Genomic DNA, 22,270 nt, shown 5'->3' on the forward strand with positions numbered 1-22,270 from the left:
CTTTTGTCCTTCTGCTGAGGTTGCTTGGGGGGAAGGCTCACTTGAGGGGCGCGACCTTGACATCTCGCCGCGCCCCGGCAGCTTTTGGGTGCAACACCATATCTTCGTCTTCTCTTGACTGTTGCTTGGCAAAGTTCACAAACACCTGAAGGACACAGAACCACAAAAGCATAAACAAAACATATGCCTCGTTCTGAACCAGTTATATGTTAAGAACCCTAAAAGCCCCTATTCTGGGGGAACGTTAGCCAGAAATATCCAATCTACAAGCTCACAACGCGTTGCGTCGCAACACAACGCAACGCCGTGTGAGCTTGTAGATCTGCTATTTCTGGTATATATTTGGTGGAGAAGGAAACAACAGCAGACCAAGAACAGTTGCAATTCAGGAAGAATACAGGGTTTAAATGGTTAAGGCCCAAACTAGATGGCATGAGGAATATGGGACAAAGTACTTGATACAGAAAAACCTGTTTGGATATCTGACACATAATGAGCAAATGATCAGAGCTCCATAATATTTAAATACAATGGGGGCTTCAGTTAAAAATGAGAGAAACATGCAAGTCATGCGTGAATAGTTTCCAAACATAATTTGATATAATTGAAAGAAACACAGCCCACATGCTCAACCAGTGGACTTCAGTGTGGCAAAACAGTCTCAAATATCGGTTAATATACTGTACATCTCACCTTACAGGAGAATTATGCCACCTACTGGCTACTGCTTATCTCGATGAACCAACTAATATTCTCATTTCAGTAGTGGATAGAAACGTGCCCGATACATATTCATAAATTGTATAATTTTTTTTGTGACATTTCAGAAGTTCGCTTGAAATTGCTTGACAATTTATGGCATTGGTTCTCAAAGTGGGGTCCGGACAAAAAATGAATGAAGCATCACTATCATTTCAACCACTTTATCCATTTATAATGTTGGCTATTCAAAAATAGCAGATCTACAAGCTCACAGCGTGTCACTTCGTGCAGCGTTGCGAGCTTGTACAAAAAAAAAAATATCGGAAATGTCGGGAAACTTTTTAATAATAATTTTGAATTTCTTTTTACATAAATCTTCTCTTCTGGCGGTCCCTGGCACAAAACGTTTTCAGATGGGGGGTCCGCGGACAAATACATTTCAATTTGGGGGCCCTTGGCACGATTTCTTTTTTTAGAACAACTGACGTATGGACTCACGGCTAATGTCTCGATGCATGTAGTATTTATACCTGATCAAGCGTGGTCTGGGACACGGAGTAGTCCTCGATGTTGAGCCTGTCCTTGTTGGCCAGCACCATCTGAAAGATCCTGGCCAGGGACGAGGAGCAGATCCCGTACTGCAGGGTGTTGTAGTGTTTCTCTCTCTGGATGCAGCCCGGAAAGGTGCTCTCCATGAAGGCTTCCGTAGGGTTCAGGTCTGGGGCGCGACCGCGCTTCGCCGCCCTGATCTTCATGGTAACCACGTAGCCATCGCCAAACCTGCCACCAATGACGTGTATTGGTAAGACATGATTGAATCTCTTTTGGACAGCAACAGCTAACAATCTTTAACGCAGCGATATTTAACAGGTAAAACATAGATCATTTACATAGCAGAGCAACTGGATTAAATACTGAGACCTTTGCTGTTTAAAATAATGTATTTTTTTGAAAGAACCATACAGTGAGCGTATTGTGCAACAAATGCTAGTTTCTTTCACAATAATATATCATCACTGCCAAGCAATCAATCTCCATACAGTACTTGATGTTATGTTTAATGCCCTATTTTATACTTGGCTGCATGACAGTGCAAACAGCCTATCTACAAGCTCACAATGTGTCGCATTGTGTCACATTCGCTACTTTTAAAATCTTTTGAAAGATGCTGCAACTTTTCACCTATAAGAGTGTGTGACTAATCAATTATAACTACACAGGATAATTTTTTTCAATTTCCTGAAAAGTAACCGTTTGGGACATACTGTACTTTTCGGTCCGACAGCTTATGATGTAACATTTCCACAACGTTGTTTTACAGCAGCAACAACAACATCAAAGGTTTCAAATGACATACTTGTATTTGAGATGCTGAATGGTCCCCAAACACTTAAAGGAGCCATTGACCATGATGGCCAAGCGCGTGCACAAGGCCTCACACTCCTCCATACTGTGAGAGAGAAGAACAGGATTAAAACCACACTATGCATTCACTGGGGACAGATCAGTTGAGGGAGAATTACTCACATTTTGGACTTCAGTATAAGTACCAATGAGTAAAAGTCCCTCATTGAAAATCCTACTGAAGTCAAACTACACGAGAAAATTAGCATGAATACTTAAGTAGCAAAAGTAAATGTACTCATTATGCAGAATGCCCCATTTTGGAATCATATCATATGTTATTGGACTATTATTTATCATTAACCACTTAAACCCTATTTTACTATTTGAAAATAGCTGATCTGCAAGATCACACTGTGTGTGCTTACTGGAGACAGTAAGCACACACAGTACTACACACACACACACACACACACACACACACACACACACACACACACACACACACACACACACACACACACACACACACACACACACACACACACACACACACACACAGTACTACACACCTGTGAGAGGTGAGAACCACAGCTCTGTTGTCCTGGATGACGCTCATGATGGAGTTCCACAGGAAGCGTCTGGAGTGGGGGTCCATGCCTGTGGTGGGCTCATCCTGAAAGGGTTAACACAACAACAACTCTGGAAATCAGTCATTCCCACAAACCATGTGGGCCGGGGGGGTCCCTGTGGGCTGTGAGGATATTGCAAATGGGCCCCCAAATCATTGGCAAAACACTAAGATTGTATAACATTAATATCGTTGCTGTCGGGCAGAAACCTTTTGGTGTTTTTTCACCAAAATGCACTCGGCCCACCCATCTGACCCGTTGAGTGGTCAGATGATGTGTCGGCCGTGAACAAATGTGTGACAGGGATTTGAACATGGAACCTCATGGAACTGGGTTTTTTTCAGCAGGGTAGTGAATCATAACCATAAAACATTTGATTCTGTGACAAAAAAAAAGATGTGAAAACCGCAAAAAAAAAAGGAAAGGCAAAGTTACAACTTGTAACTTTGCCTTAGACTAGATAGCTACAGTAGCATTGGCCTCACCAGCAGGACTAGAGCAGGACAACCTATCATGGCAATGGCTGTGGACAGCTTCCTCCGGTTCCCTCCGCTGTAGGTCCCAGCGGTGTGAGCCGCAAACTCGCTCATTCCTAGCTTCTGGATGGCCCAGTCGGCGACCTGAGGACACAACGGAAGTGCCTATCAGGATGGGGGTCCCCAGTTCAAATATGATTATTTTGGGAGGTCACAGGCTGAAAAGGTTGAATATCACTGGTCTAATGCATAGCAAACTGGGGGGTCCTTGAAATGAACACGGTTTAGAACCACCGACTGCACTAAGCCATTGTTAAAATGTTAAATGGTGCTCATTGTGTGGCATTATAGGCCGACCTTACCCTGCTGATCTCGGACTCTGGCACCCCCCGGAGGCGGGCGTAGAGGTGCAGGTGTTCCCTGCCAGTGAGCAGCTCGTCTATGGCATCAAACTGGGGACAGTAACCCATGTTCTGATGCACGTCCAGGATGTTGGTCAGAACACTGCCAAGGGAAAAAACACAAGAACAAAGTGAGAGCACCGCCTCTGATGTGATTCCAAATGGCTGACAGCTATAACTGCATAGAATATTAATTGCAACGATATAGTAGGTTGAATAATAATGTGTATGCTCTGCTGTTCACGCTACTGTATGGATCTCTTGTGCATTACAGTATGTCGTCGCTGTCGGGGGGGGGAACCTTGTATGTCCAAAACTGTTACTTTCCAGAACATTCTAAAGAAAACTGTGTTCCAATGGATCCAAATGTACGTATTATCCACTCTGTCACAACAAGCTCTCATTACTTTTCATTGGTTAAACGTTTGTAAAACCCACAGAGACATAAAGGCTGACCATTAGCATTGATCTATGTGAAAATCAATGCTATTTATGAGACTCAATGCTACTGGTATCCTGAATTGGAGTCCCGAGTTGGTGTTGGCTAATCCGCACCGCATATGAATAAATAAATACATGTACGCATATGGAGATACAGTGCAAGGTTTTCTGCCCCACAGCAATGATATGTGAGATCTGTCCCACGTTGAGGCATTTCTCTATCTGGACTGTGACAGTCTGTCTGTACAGCAACAAGGTCATCAAAAGTCATTTCTACACAATTACTGCACTTTGTGATTATAAGCACTTGAACCCCAGCAGGTCTATTCTGGGGGGGAACATTCGCCAAAAATAGCCGATCTACAACCTCAAGCTCAGTTGTAACTCAAGTCCGGTTCTCTAAAGTGATTAACCCATTAAGACCGGGAACGCATCTGTGTGTGTCATTTAAAGATTTCTTTGGCTATTCAAAAATAGCAGATATACAAGCTCATAGCACGGCACCGAGTGCCGCGCTATGAGGTTGTAGATCTGCTATTTTTTGAAAAATCGTGAAAATGTGTGCAAATCTTTGAATATAATATAATTTTTTTGACTGTCTTACAACTTCTGGGGGTCCCTGGAACAAAACATTTTGAGATGGGGGTCCACGGCTATATCATTTTTGAAAACCACTGATATTATAGCAAATATGTTTTTTCAAAAAACTCCCAGAAGGAAAGATTTGAGTTACAATGTTTGCTTTAAAAATACATATATCCAAAGATTTGCACACATTTTTAAAAAAATAGCAAAAAATAAACGTAAATTAAATTACACAGATGCGTTCCCGGTCTTAATGGGTTAAAGGCATTGTGATTGTGAGCTGTGTGTTGGTCAGGGTGGTGTACAATACATTCAGTACAATGACCTACTTGTGTCCGGCAACCGAGGCCCCTCCCGAGGTGACGTCGATGTCGCCCGTCAGCATTTTGAAGGTGGTGGTCTTCCCTGCTCCGTTCACTCCAAGCAGACCAAAGCACTGTTAGAGCGGATTATAGAGATGCAATTATAGATCTGGAGTTCCCAAAACTTTTCCATGCCAAGGACCCTCCCCACATGTAAAGTTGAGGAAAAACACACACACACACACACACACACACACACACACACACACACACACACACACACACACACACACACACACACACACACACACACACACACACACACACACACACACACACACACACACACACACACACACACACACACACACAGCAAACTGCTTCTCTCTTCTGTGGTGCAGTGAATCCAAAGCCCCCAAAAAAGTATTTATAAACTAGAAAAAGTGCTCCTCGGAGCACAGGTCTCCGCCAGGTCAGGTACGTTATTGTGGCCTCCTGGTGGCGCTATAATAGGCCAATGTGAACAGGGTGCCATTTATTCCTAGGTCTTTCACGGCAATCAGACACTGCATTCATGATTTGAGGCATTTTGTTCCAATTTTTTTTTTTGCTAAATTAGAGCTGCTGGTGGCGCTATAACAGGCCAATGTGAAAAGGGTGGCATTTCTTCCTCGGCCTAGTGGGAATGTGCGTGTGAAAATTCACGGAAATCGCAAGCTGTGTGCATAGTTTGAGGCTTTTTGTTCAAAACGGACCAATCCTGCAAATTTGGAAGCCAACCATAGGCAATGAGGATGGAATATGGGAAATCGGACAGATTTGTGTTGATCACATGACTATAGAGATACTGTGTACCGATTTGCATGACGTTTGGATAAAATCTGTAGGAGTAATGTAAAAAAAAAGGGTTTTGCACAAATCGGCCTCCTGGTGGCGCTATAACAGGCCCAGGGGCAGAGGTTCTGAATTGGCATCCAGGGAGTGTGTGTGCACAGTTTCGGAGCGACCGGGCCAACGGTGCCGGAGATTAGCTGCTAACACACAGACAGGACACACGGACGGACGGACACACGGACGGACGGACGGACAGGGGCGAAAACATACTCTCTCGCCATGCCTTTCGGCCTGGCGGAGACAAAAAGTAAAAAGGAGTCCTGCACACCGAATCACCTCTGTGTACTGTCCATGGTACCTACCTCTCCAGGGACCCCCCCCCTACACAGATGTTTCTAGAGGTACTGTCCATGGTACCAACCTCTCCAGGGGACACCCCAACACAGATTCTGTCCACCGCTGGAATAGAGCTCCCTTCGTACGTCTGGACGACAAACCCACAGATGGAGAAAGGGAGAAGTGAAGAGTGGGAGACTCAGACAGGAATAGCTTAGCAACATGGCTAATGATCCTCTACGACAGTGGCAACCTTTAAAGATACATGATCACTTGAACGTTTTCCATAGCTGGCATGATCGCCCAGTGAAAACCACCATTGCTTTTACTGTCTCATTGTAAGATGATAATTACAATATCATACAAGCATAGACATAGTCATAAAACAAAGGAATAAGTCAATAATGATAAAGGTAACACAATTTCTGACTATTTGGGGGAGAAAAGTGTTATGCACATCAAAAAATAATAGTTGATAGTGGTTGTTTTTGATCACCTCAATCGAATCGAATAAAATAAGTGTTTGCCCACCCTATACACAATCACAGAGGAGCTCCAGATGAGTTACACTTCCAGTGCAATCTGATTTATGACATGACATTATGGGACAGTATAATCTTATACTGTACCTACCCTACCTTGTCAACACAATTGAAACATTCTCACTATTTATCCAGTACCGTTCTACAGACACGGATGCAGTTTTGTATTTGATTTGATTTGATTACTTAAGCCCTGTTTTAAACTGCATCATACAAGCGCACAACATGTCGCACTATTTTGATTTTTTTCCCCGCCTATAATGACCCAAAATAGGGCCGCCATGGTTAATGTGGTTAACTAACATTCTTTATATTTTTGATGCCTTTTTTTTATTAAACCCACACTTAATTATTGTGGAGAAAGCTTTTGCAGAAAATAGCTATTTTCAGCTAAAGCTTTCCCCACAATAACAGAAAACAGAAAAGATACTAGTGCAGAACCCTGACGCACTCCAGTCAACCATATAGGGTTTAAGTGGTTAAATAATCAGAGCCATTGATTACATTTTGAATGAAAACCTCCTTACCTTGGACAGGTCGTGGACACGTAAGAGATCTGTGGTGTCTCCGCCCCTGTGGATACGTTCTCTCTCCTCAGAAACATCCTCGTCTTCCTCCATGACCTCAGGCTTTGGTACCTCTGGTATCCTGTCAGAGGACCATTAATGAAACGATCAGTAAACTAATCAACAATTTGGGGGGTGTGGGGTAAGTACAGGTGTGGCAGTATTAGGGCCAATCTGCTTAACATTTATGCACTTTGCAAGATGGATATGTGTGTTTAATTTGAGTAAAAAATATTGTATGAAAAGAACATCATCTGGAACATCAAGACTTTTGGGCTTTGCACAGAGAAACAAAACATATGTAGCCCCAGGGTGATGGAAAGAGGGGAAGCTCATAGCGTGGCACCGAGTGCCGTGCTATGAGCTTGTAGATCTGCTATTTTTGAAAAATCGTGGACATTTGTGGCAAAATCTTGGATTATATGTTTTTTAAAGCGAACATTTGTAAAATATTTAGTTCCAGGAACCCCCAGAAGCAAAGATTTGAGTTACAAATGTCCGCAAAAAAACCCAAAAAAAGACAAATATTTGCACAACTTTTCATGATTTTTCAAAACGAACAGATCTCAAGCTCATAGCGCAGCACTCGGTGCCGCGCTATGAGCTTGTATATTTGCTATTTTTGAATAGCCCAACAAAATCTAAAGATGACACACAGATGCGTTCCCGGTCTTAAAGAGTTAAAGAGTGTACTATATTATCATCACATCTGATTATGTGAGTATTTTGGACTCCCGTTGTCACCACTCTCTCTTTCCACCGTTCTGATGTAAGCCCAGTGGCAAGTAAGACGGTACTGAAAATGTAAGCGACCCCCATCAAGGCAAGGCAACATTTTACCATACGTCCTGGAAGAAGCGGTACTGAATCAGGATGGTGAAGATGTAATAGACATAGCCCTGGATAGTCAGGCAGAAGAGCTTCTTCCCCAGGAAGTCCCAGCTGTACGGGTCTGGACTGTAGTCCTCACCTGTAAGCACACACCCAAACACACACACACACACACACACACACACACACACACACACACACACACACACACACACACACACACACACACACACACACACACACACACACACACAGCACACACACACACAAACGCGTTGCTTCGCACCGCATTTCAAGCTTGTAGATCTGCTACTTTTGATGCCTTCGTGTGACGCTGTAGTATGATTAATTAGGGCGTTAATTTACAGAAAAACACAAAAATATGGAGATAAGAGGTTTCTGCCCGATAGCAACGTTAATATACATGTATAGGGACACCAACTGAAGTATTAGTACTGAAGTAGTAATAGTGGTCGAGCATTATTTTCCACACACTTTTTGAAAGCATATCTGTGCGCGTTCATGTGTGTGTGTGTGTGTGTGTGTGTGTGTGTGTGTGTGTGTGTGTGTGTGTGTGTGTGTGTGTGTGTGTGTGTGTGTGTGTGTGTGTGTGTTTGTGTGTGTGTGTGTGTATGTTCTGTATACCCACCAAAGCGGGCGTAGACTTCACTCACAGCCTGGTTCATGGCCATGTCGATGAGGCCTCGGCCCAGACAGTAATGGGGGAAGACGTGCAGAAAGGCCTTTAGAATCTGATTGAATTTGTACAGAGCCTATAGGAGAGATGCAACACACACAGTGCAGTGTTCAGAGGAGACCTGAGGATAGACAGCAGCTCTCCTGATTTGATGTTGATGAATTGATGTTGATGAATTCAATACATAGGATCACAATGGAAACAAGTTCCCTGGACTGTTTTGTGTTCCTTTTAGCCTTAATGTCTTACTATACCACATGCTGTTTACATTTCTGACAAATAAAGTATCCAATAATGAGCCAGTTTGCCAGTGTGAATAATATGTGAGCACTTAAAGGAATACTACAGTACACCCCACCATGGTACAGTGTTTTGTATCAATGACTCACCCTGGTGAGTCATTGATACAAAACCAATGAAGTCCTGGTTTTGTATCTTCAAAACCAATGAAGAGCTTCAAAACCAATGAAGTCCTGACTGACTCCTGACTAAATGTCTGTATATTAGGCGTATGAGAGGTTGCTATAGTTTGTGTTTTCTCCTTCCACTGAGGTGTACACAGTCTTACTGTTGTGCTCTCAAACAGGTCCAGAATGAAGGTGATGGCACTGCTGTTGATGCCGATGAAGAGGTTGATGCAGGACAGAGAGACGTAGGCCGTGCTGGGGACGCTGAACATGTAGGACATGGGGTACATCATGGGAATCACCGCCCACCTGGAACACACACCAAACAAACACACCCACCACATGCATTTAGCACACATGCACATGGATTTCTATATAAATAATACAACACTCATCTAGGTTTTTTATTTTGTAATCATAAAATAGTATTAATATCATTCAACCTATTGCCAGTAAAGCTGTAGACTGTAGAGGGTGTAGTGGTGTACAATAGTTATTTTAACCACTTAAGCCCTAATTAAAAATAGCTGATCTACAAACTCACAACGGGTCGCATTGGGACTACCATGCCATTATAGCGAAAACTTTCAAAGATTTTCACAAAATGTAATTATTAGACAAAATATCTACAAGCTCACAACGTGTCGCAATGTGACGCGTTGTGAGCTCGGAGATTGGCTATTTCGTAATTTCTTGTACGGTACCAGAAATGATAGGGCTTGAATGGTTCATTGTGACTATCTACATCACATGGGGACATTGTATAAGTTGTGTAAAGTCCTAACAAGATGAATAATCTATGCTAAGTATGCTAGCTTTCTTTGCTTTCACCATCAGACAGGTTTTGATATAGAAAAGTGGAAGACATCCTACCCATAAAGCACAAGCAGTGAGACAAGGGGTTGGAGGTTGGTTGGCGAGGTGTAGCACTTCTTATCGAAAGCCATGAAGATACACACCACCATGGCAGCACTGACGGAGTAATTCATCTGGAGAGAGGACACATGTTTTGCTCACACTGGTGGCAAAAAAAGCTATGACAAAAGCTATAAAGCGGCCAAGCGAGGACATATATGAAAAGTGTAGGATTAAAGAGTGGAAGTGGTGAAACAAAAACATACAGTATATGATTGTTTGATGCTTCACCACATCATTGGAGCGCAGGAAAAAGCTGAAACCATCTTAACTTTTTCGTGTTTTATTATTTTTTTATAAATTGCATTATTTATTTCATTTTATAGAGCGTGACGACCACCACACAGCGACATGTGTCGAGTGTCACTTTGTAGTTTCATGTCGCTGGCTTCCATTGAAAATAGCTTGTACTCTGTCTCTTTGTCACAGCTACTGTGAACGCAGCAACAGTCACACAAACGTAGGTCACAGATAATACCCATTATTATCGTCAGACAGAAGCATATATTTGCAGCATTTTATGTTAACAAAAAGGGGGGGGGGAGCTGTGGTGCTTGTCCTTGACCCTTACATGTTTACAAAACAGATTTAGAGTGGGCCAGTGCCACACCTACAGTACAGCTCAGAACAGGAAGTGGTATGGTGCGTACCGTGTCCCAGATATAGTTGGCCAGCCAGTAGATGAGGGGGCTGACCCCGCTGACAAACTGCAGGTGCTTGGCCTGGGTGACCCTCTCCTGGATCAGATAGAGGACAAAGCTGGCGGGGACAAAGGACATGGCGAAGATGACGCAGATGGCCAACGCCGCGTCCACTGAGGTGCTCAGCCTGCGGAGAGGGAGGGACAGACCATCAAAACTAAAATGCAACTTCTCCCCAAATACACAAAACAGCTGAGCACACAATCTGACTGGTGTCTCTCATTGGTCACTCACACAGTGATCTATCTAACTCTGTCCCTCATTGGTCACTCACACAGTGATCTGTCTAACTCTGTCCCTCATTGGTCACTCACACAGTGATGTCAGAGAGCTGCTCCTTGGTGAGGTTGAGGGGGTGGTTGATGACAGTGATGCCGTACGCGTCCAGCTTGGCGTCTTTGGGCAGGTGGGCACGCAGGATGGCATTGTTGGCCACGTTCATGAAGGACACCATGGCATGCCAGCCCTTGTTGTTGTACCACACCTGCATCACAACACACACAGTCATAATTGAGATGTAGCAGCAGAACACATCATGATGGCACTCTGACTACTAATCTTAACATGAAGAGAAAAAGGAAGAGAAATGATGGTAACAGAATACAGATATTTGTTTGAGATCAGTATAATAGAAAATACAGTTTGTGAAACTGTATCATGGTGTTACATTGTGGAATAAAGCAATTAATCAAATAATTAAATAATATTTGATACAAAATGTATCAAATACAAGTAACCAGTTTAGTGATTATGTTGTTTTTTGGGGGGGTGGGGGGTTCTCAGATAACTTACGATGAGCATTTATAAAATGTGTCTGGTCAAAAATAAATAAAAAATAACACTAATAGTAATTATTATTATAATAATAATATTAATAATATTAATAATAATAATAATGAAGATAGTTGCTGCTCTAGTATAAGGTAGACAGGGCAATCAAGATCTATTTAACTTGCCTTGACATTGTTCTCAGTCTCCATGTACCGGAGGAACATACCCAGGTCCTTTAGAGTTTGTTTGCAGTACTTGCCCTGTAAACAACAAGCCGCATTTTCACTCCGGTAAGGTAAGCAAGGCACAGGCAAATCCTATGTTGTAGTTACAAACAAACAGTCAAGAATACAGTCATACAGTATACAACAAATATATGCAAACGTATTTGGAACCGTGGAAATATATTTGGTCACTGTTGTGACTGGTCACACACACACACACACACACACACACACACACACATTGTCCCCAAGTTGACATGCTGACTCCAATCAACTGGTTTCAAGTCCAACATCCGTACCCAAAGGTGACCGATGTCAAGAACACAAGCACTCACTCACACACACACACACACACACACACACACACACACACACACACACACACACACACACACACACACACACACACACACACACACACACACACACACACACACACACACACACACACACACACACACACACACACACACACACACACAGCGAGAAAGGGATGCTCCAGTCATACCCCAGTGACGTTGAGGAGTTGTCCCAGTTGTCCAGCTATATCCTGGATGGTCTTGGGCTTTATCTCCAACACAGGAAGCTGTCCTCCAACCGATATCCCTCCATACCTGCACATGACATGAAGTCACACTTATGATTCATTTAGACTCCGTTGTATGCCGGTGTCACCCGCCCAAAATAGCCATTTTGGGTGGTTGACACCGGCATATGTGGAAGTATAAACTCAACATGTATACCATGGATTCAAACAATGTCTAGTTCTACAGGATCTACTTGTCTCAAACTCAATGAACTTCACAGGAAAGACACACATTTTAAACTAGTGCAAAATATTGCATATTTTCGTACAAATGCTTTTTAATGTGCTTTTTCAGCTTGGCCAGGGATTGCAGTTTAGAACTAGCCAGTTGGCTAATAGTGGGACATTTACAGAATGTTGTATAATTGATGTTTTAAACAAAAACAACAACAGTGTCAAATGACAACTTGTGTTTGAATCTTAATGCAGTCTGATGGTGAATCAAGTCAATATTGAAGCTGAAATTACCTTTGTTCGTTCACCCAATACTTGCTCTTCAAGCTGTAAAAAGAGGTTACATGGTTAAAAGATTGAGAATAGGGCTGCGACTATCGATTATTTCCACAGTGATTATTCTATCGATTATTTCCACAGTGATTATTCTATCGATCATTTCCACAGTGATTATTCTATCGATTATTTCCACAGTGATTATTCTATCGATTATTTCCACAGTGATTATTCTATCGATTATTTCCACAGTGATTATTCTATCGATTATTTCCACAGTGATTATTCTATCGATTATTTCCACAGTGATTATTCTATCGATTACTTTTTCGATTAACCTAATAAATGAATAATCAAAAATACCAGATCTACGTTGTGAGCTTGCTATCGACAAGCGCCCGAATATTGATCGATTATTGTATTAAATGATCGATTAACGATAATGTTTTTTATAATAGATTAAATTGACTAGTTGGATCACTGAACTGAATAGAGTAGTATACCAGTGTGTCCAGTGGATACCTGGTTTTGATGAGGCTGGGGTAGGTCTTCACCAGGTAGTCAGAGATGTTCCTGCCAGTCAGATCCAACAGAACGTCTCCTGTGGTCTGTATCCTCTGGATGCACAGAAAGAACCAGGAATATCACATTGGGCTGTTACTTAACCACTTAAAAGTCTTAAACCTTATTCATTCATCGTTTGTCAAATTGCAGAAAATAGCAGACCCACAAGTTGGGAACCACTGCCATAGCCCACCCACCTGTGGAGGCGGCAGCCCCCCGGCCCCCTCGGGGCAGACGGGCAGCATGGTGAGCTTCCAGCGCGTGCTGCACTGGCAGGGTGGAGAGGGGTTGAGCTGGCTCCACCGCGGACCCTCCAGCATCTCTATCAGGGTGGGGTTCACCAGGGGCATCTCCCACTCGGTGGTGATGTTGTTGCAGGGAAAGTCTCTGCAGGCAACAGGTGGGGGGAGACAAGAAGAGACCCATCGAACCTGACACAATTCCTGGATATTGTCGCAGTCGGGAATACATGCATATATATAAATAAGACCTGTTCAAACAAAAGAAGATAAAGTTATCTCCTATTGGAAAGAAACACCTCTGAAATGTGTCTACAATTGCAGGCATGCCCCAATGCCCCCATCTGTTACATGGAGGGATGCAGTTCTGAAAAAAAGAATTCAAGAAACTTGTTAGGTGTTTTTTCTGCTTCATTTACTCACTGTAGTGGTTCTCCTGCCATGCAGCGCGCCCCAAAGCCGGGCTTGTCCAGCAACACCTCTCCGAAATACCTCATCCGTGGATCTGACGGACGCTCGTTACTGCAAACAGAGAAGACAGCAATTCATGGAATAAAGCCAAATTAAATCTCATGACTGAAAATGTAATGATGGTATTATCATTCTAAACCTATGTTGCTGCTGTTCTATATATAGCCAACCAGTTGAAGAAATCACAGATTGAGGCTTTGACCGTTTGCTTTCATGAAATTTCTGAGAGAATTCATGTTTTATGGAAGATGCTTGTGAACATGTATTCTATTGCATAGTTTGACCACTTCAAATACTCTTAAATAGCCATTCTACAAGCTTGTGTTGAACGCTTGTAGATCTGCCATCTTCAGTGCGCGACATGCTTTCTAAGAAGACATGCTGGCTTGTATGGAATCCAAATGACTGATGTCAGACTGAGAACTTTAATCCATGCTAATTACTCTCTGGGTCAAAATAAACCAATCCAAACACTTCTTCTGTCTTATATTACAGAAATCATAATCATAGTAAGACAGTGGTTCTCAAAGTGGGATCCGGGGAACAAATATTTTCAGATAGGAGTCTGTGACCAAATCATTTTGGGGGTCTTTGACATGAAAAAGTTTGAGAACCATTGGTGTAATGAATATTCCATTATGGCAGTGGAATAGAGCCAGGCAGGTCCTATAGGGTCCAGAAACTATACCTGAAGAAGGTGAACTGTCGGCCGTACATCCAGGGGGTGAGGGTCAGGCTGGGATACTCTCCAAAAGGGGGTACGATCAGAGTGAACGTCAGGGCCAGAAACACAAAGGTGGCGGGCAACACAATCTAGCAGAAACAGAGACAAGAAAAGGTTTAAAGTAAAACCTGATGTGAACTGTAATGCATATAGAGCTCAAGTTTCAAATGTGATCATACTATAGCGTCACACAAAAGCGTCAAAAGTAGCAGATCTGCAAGCTCGTACTTTTAGTCCACTAAAATTATTTGAAATAATTAGTTACTAGTTACTTTGTAGATTTTGAATATTATTACAAAACATACATTAACCACTTCAGCCCTATATATACTTCAGCTATTTGAAAATAGCAGATCTACAAGAAAAAATTAAAACAAAAAAACATGTTCATACATTTGAAAACTTGTGAATAGGGACATTCTGCATAATGCAAAATGTTACTTTTTGTACTTAAAGTATATTTTGATGCTAATACTTACAAGTACTTTTACTCATGTACATTTTGAATACAGGACTTTTACTTGTAACACTAACAGAGCATTTCTACATTGTGGCATTGATACTTTAACTTAAGTAATAAATGTGAGTACTTCTTACACCACTGGCAAAGGGGCTAGAGTGAAAAATGTGTGTGAATGAGTTTCAGGGTGGTCTGGAACAACAAACAACCAAGCCTACATACATCCATCCATCCATCCAGCCACATACCTCTCTTATCTCCCTCTCAGGGCTTTTAAACAGTTACCTGGGCAAAGAAGTCTTTGTGTGAGCGTGTGGCATGATGGAACCTCTTGATCATCAGAGCGAAGAACTGTTTGATGATCAGGGGCAGCCCTCTGACCTGGTACGACCCTCGGCCTGCGCTGTCTACTGGCGGATCACAAGGCCCCTGTCCGTTGGGGTGGGAAACCCCAGCTGTCTCTGCAAACACAGCATGGTGGACACAGTCATGGAACGGAACGGAACGGAACGGAGAGCCGCACGTTGTCAGAGTCTCTCGACCAGAGGTTCTCAAACTTTGTAAAAAAATGGACCCGTACAGGTCCATTTGGTTCCACTTGTTCACTGTCAGAGTTATAGACCAGTAAGGGTCCATTTGGAACCCCCTAAAGCAGTGGTTTTCAACCCTATTTTTTTCTCCACCATTTATTTATAAATAAAATGCATTATTATTATTATTTGATGAGATTTAGACTTAGAATATTTTGTTGTTGTTGGATACGATTTTGTCCACAATTCCATGCTGTATTGATCAAAATAACAATTATTTAATTAAATAATGCAGATGTTTAACAATATATGGACTCTTGAGAGTGTAAAATGAAACCAAATGTTGGTTTCATTTTACACTCTCAAGAGTTAAACATTTATAAGGGTCCATTTGGTTACCAACTTTCTATCATTTAGCTGGGGACCACCTGGAACCCCCTCAAGGACCACCGGTGGTCCCCGGACCACTTCTTGAGAACCACTGCCCTAAAGGAACCCTGAGTGTCCCTGGACCCCACACTTTGAGAACCACTGCTCTAGACCTAAGAAAGCCAGCCAGCCAGCCAGGCAGGAATAGGAGGTCTTCCCTGTGCTCATAAAGCGCTGTGCGTATGCTAGCCTTTCTCTTCTAGCGTTAAGCTGCGCAATTCAGCCTCTTCTGCCGGTCACAATGACATTCAACAAAATGTATTCTTCAAACCTTAGAGTTGTTCAATTTGAACTAGTCAAAGGGCCCAAGACAAAAGCTTCCTGTACATCGCTGTTGTCAGACAAGAAAAGAAGAAATTCGAAAACAGGCACGTTTTGAACAAAATGAAGAACAAATTGCTTGTTTACTCATAGATGCTCATGGAGTAGCATACTGTACTTGTCTGCTAAATACTCAACGGATGCTTTCACAGGTATCAAGGATCATGATGGCATCACGAAAAACAAATTTTGTATCGTTCAAGTGAGAATAAAAATGACTACATTTCTGTTCTTATTTTTTCATCTTTTTTTGCGACAACAGAGATGTTCCACGGCTATGGTCTGTTCCCAGCCAGACGTTATCACCTGTTGCAAGTGCCACCCGGTTGAAACTGACCCGAGAGATCTGATTCAGCAGTCTCTGGTCTGAGAGTACGGTTCAGGGAAGAAGAGCAACACACAACATGAACACAGTCACACACGATTAAAGAGGGACAACGCAGGACAACGAGGGATACAGCAAATATAACACAACAACACCACAAGAGCACATTGAATCATTAAAAGATACAATCTAATAGACAAAGTGGTTCTATTTGATTATGTTGTTTAAAAGAGTGGAGAGAGAGTGCAGAAGAGGAAGAGGTCAGGAGAGGGGTCGACATGTCCACACACAGGTCCTGAGACAGATTTGAACACATAGCGAAGGTCCACGCGCTAGGAGGATAACGTCTGATTTGTGATGTCACACACCGACAATAGCAGATCTACGAGCTCACAACGCATCGCCTCCGAGATGAGTTACTGTATGAGCTTGTAGATCTGCTATTGTCAGTGTGCACCACCGATGTACAACAGAGCATAAATTACACATACAGGACCAGGATTTCTTTTTTTTTCTCCTTACCTGGTGAACCTTTGTTTATTTCCCGCTCGGCGGTAACTTTTAGGAAAATCTACGAAAGAGGAGGAAATTCCTTTTTAATGGATACAATGTCACTTTTAATTTAATTTAATTAACACAGCAAAACTAAACTAAAACCAAGCCAAATAAATGTTAGCTCATTGAAGATGTATGAGGTGCTAAGGGCTGAAGGTGGAGTCTGAGTCTTCAGATTACGGCGGATCACAGCGATTGGCAGCTCCGCCCCACACTCCCCCCTCTTACCTCCTCCAGCGAGGTGTCTGACACTCCGAAGCTGCTGAGGCCGATGTCGGCCAGCGTCTCCTCCAGCTCCCTGAACAGGCTGGCGTAGGCCCGGGGCTCGAACGCACGGCTGGGCATCAGGAAGGTCAGCTCCTGGCCGATGGCCTCGATGAGCCGGGCCTCTGGCACGTGGTGGTGGATCAGAGCCGTGATGCGCTCCACGTTCCCTGGAAAACAAACAAGGGTCGTGGTGGAAATAACGTAAAGTACATTTACTCAAGTACTCGATTTACTTGAGGTAGTTTTAATTTACTTGAGTATTTCCATTTTGAATACTTTATACCAATGGTTCTCAGACTTTTTCATGTCAAGGAAAAAGTTAAAATGGAAAAAAACACTTTATCCATTTATACGTTGGCTATTGTATAAATGGAGATATTTTAGTTGTTTTTTAAACACAAATCTTCTCTTCTGGGGATCCCTGGCACAAACAAATATCTGATGGGGGGGTCTGCGGCCAAATACATATCAATTTGGGGGTCCTTGGCACAAACAATTTTGAGAAGTAATACTGCCCTTACAACTCCTCTCCTCCTGTGTCCATGCTTACCGTCCATCTGTCTGTCTGGGCTCTGTGTGGGCTTCTCCTCCTGGGCATCTTTAAAGGTGGAACATTTGGAGCACTTACAGTTGCAATCCTCAGTACAGTCACACTTGACCTGCAGGGGGCGACAAACAAGCTTGTAAACATGGTTCAAACGTCGTCGTCCCCCAGGTTCAATACCTGCTGCAGCCATTTGTTTTCAATCCTGGAGACACACAGACATAAGTCCCTCTGCTTTTGATGAGAAATAATGATATATCTCCACAACTAGTCGACTACTTTATGTTAGCAGTCGACTAACTATTACAATTCTGTAGTCGTGAATGCCCTAACGGTAGTGGTGTAAAGTAACATTACTAAAGTACATTTACTCAAGTACTGTACTTAAAGGCATACTAGGTAACGTTTTCAACAAAACTAAAGTTAAATTGTATATCTTTTGTGAGTGGCAAAAGTTTCACAACACCCACTCCATGAATTTCACCCCCGGAAGCCTTTTATTTATATATTTTATATTGAACGTGGACTGGGGGGACTTTCCCGGGGAAATGACGTCATCTGGCCGGAAAACGGAGGTGGAAATGCACTGGTTTCCTGTTTGGCCAGGAACTACCGCAACGGTTTCCTGTTTGGCCAGGAACTATCGCGCTAATAACAAAAAGGAACCTCACGCTGATTTTAAGAGAATGTAGGATTAGAAGATCGAAAAAGAACAGAAAAAGAAAGCACAGCTCATGGTAACTAATGCTCCACTGGCTAAGAGAAACGATCCGTAGATAGTATAAAACAATTAAAAGATCGCTTTTTGAAACGCTTCCGGCTTACGGTGAAAACGAATGGAATTCTGGGTAATCGAGGACTACGGAAATTGTATGCAGTGACGGTAGTGACCAGCAGAGGTTGCTAAAAATCGTTAGTTGTGAATTTGCATTGTACAACTTTAAGTATAATTTTGAGGTACTTTCCAATTGTCTATACTTTTACTTATACTCCACTACATCTCAAAGGCAAATATTGTACTTTTACTCCACTACAATTATTTGAAAACTTTAGTTACTAGTTACTTTGCAGATATAAATTATTACATTATAAAACATACATTAACCACTTTAGCCCTATTTTATACCTGAATATTTGAAAATAGCCGATCGACAAGCTCACAACGCGTCGCATCGCGACGCGTTGTGAGCTTGTAGATCTGCTATTTTCAAACATTTCAGTACTTTTACTTTTGGTACTTTAAAGTGCATTTGTATACTGTACCAATACTTTTGTACTTTTACTCAAGTAAATTTGGAACTCCGGACTTTTACTTGTAACAGAGTACTTCTACATTGCAGTATTGATACTTTTACCTAAGTAAAACATTTGAGTACTTTTTCCACCACTGCCTAACGGGCACCAGTGTGTCCTATACTGTACCTTGGGCAGGTCGTACTTCATGCGGCGCACCAGTGTGAGATAGAAGCCGGCGCCGAAGCAGTTCTTGAGGAAGATGGGCGACCCGCAGCAGTAGAGACGACCCTCGGAGATGATGGCCACGCGGTCGCTCAGCATGTCCGCCTCGTCCATGTTGTGGGTGGACAGGATCACCGTACGACCTGCCAGGGAGAGACAGAGAGACAGAGAAATAGATGTGACAAACATAAAGAAATTAGAGCATCATTCTTCCCTAAAATGTACGAAAAATACAAAGAATTTGAATCCACCGTTAATAAGTCATCACTTCAACATGTTCTAGGAGAACAAATGCACCTTCTTGGCTGCACAATACGTGTGGAGTCATTTGTGGTTCAACTGAGGGATAGCCAGTCCCTCAGTATATTATGTTGATTTAGAAAGTAGTACGAGAAACATTATATTACTTTACATTCTAATTACAATTACATGCACACATAATTAGTCATCTTTTTCCAATTAAAAAAGTTCCCTTATAGCAGTCCTAAAATAGTCATGCTTCTCCAGCCTTCTGTTTTAGATCAGTCAAGAAGATGTAATTGGGTGTTGACTGTTGAGTTGTGCTGGCAAACAATATTCTGTATTCTGTAGTGCATAGGTTTGCATAGGTTTGACCTATGCGGGGGACCCCCAGGGCAGGGTCCTTGGGGGGGGGGGGGGGTGTTCATGGGGGTCCCCAGTAAAAGTAGTTAACATAGCATCACAATCATTTAACCACTTTATCCATTTGTTGGCTTTTCTTCCTTTTTTTATATCGAAAATGTTTGGAAACTTTTGAATTTTTTCAAAAGTTAGATTTTGAAATTTGAAAAAAACTTCTCTTCTGGGGGTCCCTGGCACAAAACATTTTCAGATGGGGTCCACCGCGGCCAAATACAAATAAATTTGGGGGTCCTTCCTTGGCACGAAAAAGTTTGAGAACTACTGCTGTAGTGCACTGCACACAGCCATCGGGACGCTGTAGCACCTCCTCTGTCCAGTAGGGGTCAGTGTTACCTCACCTGCGCGGTATTTGAGCATCAGGTCCCAGATGGAGCGTCTGGAGTAGGGGTCCACCCCCGACGTGGGCTCGTCCAAAATCACCACCTTGGCGCCACCCACAAATGCCATGGCAACAGACAATTTCCTCTGCATGCCCCCTAGAAAAGTTACATGATAGATGGTTGAATGTTTCTTACTTTACTTTATTTATTTATTTGGACGGGACAGTGCACATTGATGAGCAAAAGACGGATGTAATACACATGAGCGAGTGTAAATATGCCGGATTTAGAGAAAGCTCCGTAATCACCAAAAGAAACAAGAAACAATACCGACATTACAATATAACTACGATACAACATAAGTTAAGTTAACAACAACACTCTGTACCAACAAAGTACAACGACAAACAGGGGGGGTCCCCAGTAAAATGTGTTACGTTGGCTATTCAAAAATAGCAGATCTACAAGCTCATAGCATGGCGCAAATCTTTTTAATACAAAAAACATTTTCAAAGCGAAAATCTTTAACTCAAGTCTTTGCTTCTAGAGGTGGTCCATGGTCACAAAACATTTTCAAATGGGGGGGGGGTCCGCGGCCAAATACATATAAATTTGGGTGGTCCGTGGCATGAGAAAGTTTGAGAAGCACTGAGTTAGAGCAAGTGGTTCTCAACCTTTTCAGGCCGCGACCCCCAAAATAATCATATTTGAACTGGGGACCAACCACCCTGAAAAGCACTTGGACTTGTAGGAGTTGAAGCATTACATTTAGTTTGACTCAGTTCCCACAGATAAACATTGTGAAAATAGCCGATCTACAAGCTCGCAACGCGAGGCGTTGTGAGCTTGTAGATCGGCTATTTTCAAATTTGTTGCCTCTTTCTTATATTATTTGACAAATTGGCCAATGTTTGATCAGTTTTTATAGTATAGTTTGTTGTTTACCTTCGATTGGTCTAATGGTCTTTTTTTCATTTACATATCTTTTTAAAGGTATTAAAACGGTCTTAAAAGTCCTTATTTTTTCACTTTACTGTCATCTGGGGACACCCCCCAAAATCACGTGAGGACCCCTGTTATACAACAACCCCCCCTCCAAAACGTCCAGAGAGGAAGCTAGCTGGGCACACACAGTACCAACCTGAGAGGTTCTGGGACAGCTCGTCCCTCTTGTGGGGCAGACCCAGGTCCTGCAGCATGTTCTCCACCTCCTCCTCTGCCTCCGCTATGGGCCGGCCTTTGAGCAGAGAGTAGAAGAGGATGTGCTCCGCCACGGTCATACTGACAAACACACACACGCACGCACGCACACACACAAGTATGAGAAAACACACAACGTGTGTAGTATAATTGTGACAGGCCTACACACAACGAGTTGCGCTGCAACGCGCTGTGAGGCCTGAGGTTCCGATTCTGCAAAACGGTTTTCTGAAAAACGTATGTTTCTATGTCAGTGGTTTTCAAACTTTTTCATGTCAAGGACCCCCAAAATGATATGAATTTGTCCGCCGACCCCCATCTCAAAATATGTTGTTCCAGGGACCCCCAGAAGCAAAGATTTGAATTTAAAATGTATTTTCACGATTTTTCAAAAATAGCAGATATACAAGCTCATAGCGCGGCACTCTGTGCCGCGCTATGAGCTTGTATATCTGCT

At 42.6% G+C, this 22,270-nt stretch overlaps 1 protein-coding gene across 1 annotated transcript in view; it reads right to left on the minus strand.

The window, feature by feature from the left end:
* Nucleotides 1-37: 37 nt before the first annotated feature.
* abca4a (ATP-binding cassette, sub-family A (ABC1), member 4a) overlaps nucleotides 38-22,270 on the minus strand; it is a gene marked incomplete at both ends in the record, with an annotated part of 76,645 nt that continues 54,412 nt past the window's right edge. Inside the window, 30 exons of the mRNA XM_080417509.1 lie at nucleotides 38-145; nucleotides 1,233-1,482; nucleotides 2,060-2,152; nucleotides 2,619-2,722; nucleotides 3,164-3,298; nucleotides 3,517-3,658; nucleotides 4,911-5,017; nucleotides 6,139-6,201; nucleotides 7,123-7,243; nucleotides 8,002-8,131; nucleotides 8,642-8,765; nucleotides 9,258-9,405; nucleotides 9,970-10,085; nucleotides 10,662-10,839; nucleotides 11,027-11,196; nucleotides 11,669-11,743; nucleotides 12,216-12,321; nucleotides 12,762-12,794; nucleotides 13,266-13,360; nucleotides 13,505-13,694; nucleotides 13,970-14,068; nucleotides 14,706-14,830; nucleotides 15,487-15,662; nucleotides 16,788-16,847; nucleotides 17,329-17,377; nucleotides 17,590-17,795; nucleotides 18,179-18,287; nucleotides 19,595-19,773; nucleotides 20,632-20,769; nucleotides 21,755-21,894. Of these exons, the coding sequence (XP_080273635.1) occupies nucleotides 38-145; nucleotides 1,233-1,482; nucleotides 2,060-2,152; nucleotides 2,619-2,722; nucleotides 3,164-3,298; nucleotides 3,517-3,658; nucleotides 4,911-5,017; nucleotides 6,139-6,201; nucleotides 7,123-7,243; nucleotides 8,002-8,131; nucleotides 8,642-8,765; nucleotides 9,258-9,405; nucleotides 9,970-10,085; nucleotides 10,662-10,839; nucleotides 11,027-11,196; nucleotides 11,669-11,743; nucleotides 12,216-12,321; nucleotides 12,762-12,794; nucleotides 13,266-13,360; nucleotides 13,505-13,694; nucleotides 13,970-14,068; nucleotides 14,706-14,830; nucleotides 15,487-15,662; nucleotides 16,788-16,847; nucleotides 17,329-17,377; nucleotides 17,590-17,795; nucleotides 18,179-18,287; nucleotides 19,595-19,773; nucleotides 20,632-20,769; nucleotides 21,755-21,894 (3,769 nt within the window). The remainder of the gene's footprint in view (nucleotides 146-1,232; nucleotides 1,483-2,059; nucleotides 2,153-2,618; nucleotides 2,723-3,163; nucleotides 3,299-3,516; nucleotides 3,659-4,910; nucleotides 5,018-6,138; nucleotides 6,202-7,122; nucleotides 7,244-8,001; nucleotides 8,132-8,641; nucleotides 8,766-9,257; nucleotides 9,406-9,969; nucleotides 10,086-10,661; nucleotides 10,840-11,026; nucleotides 11,197-11,668; nucleotides 11,744-12,215; nucleotides 12,322-12,761; nucleotides 12,795-13,265; nucleotides 13,361-13,504; nucleotides 13,695-13,969; nucleotides 14,069-14,705; nucleotides 14,831-15,486; nucleotides 15,663-16,787; nucleotides 16,848-17,328; nucleotides 17,378-17,589; nucleotides 17,796-18,178; nucleotides 18,288-19,594; nucleotides 19,774-20,631; nucleotides 20,770-21,754; nucleotides 21,895-22,270) is intronic.

Source organism: Gymnoscopelus braueri (genome assembly GCF_963280865.1).
Source record: "Gymnoscopelus braueri genome assembly, chromosome: 21".
NCBI lineage: Eukaryota > Metazoa > Chordata > Actinopteri > Myctophiformes > Myctophidae > Gymnoscopelus > Gymnoscopelus braueri.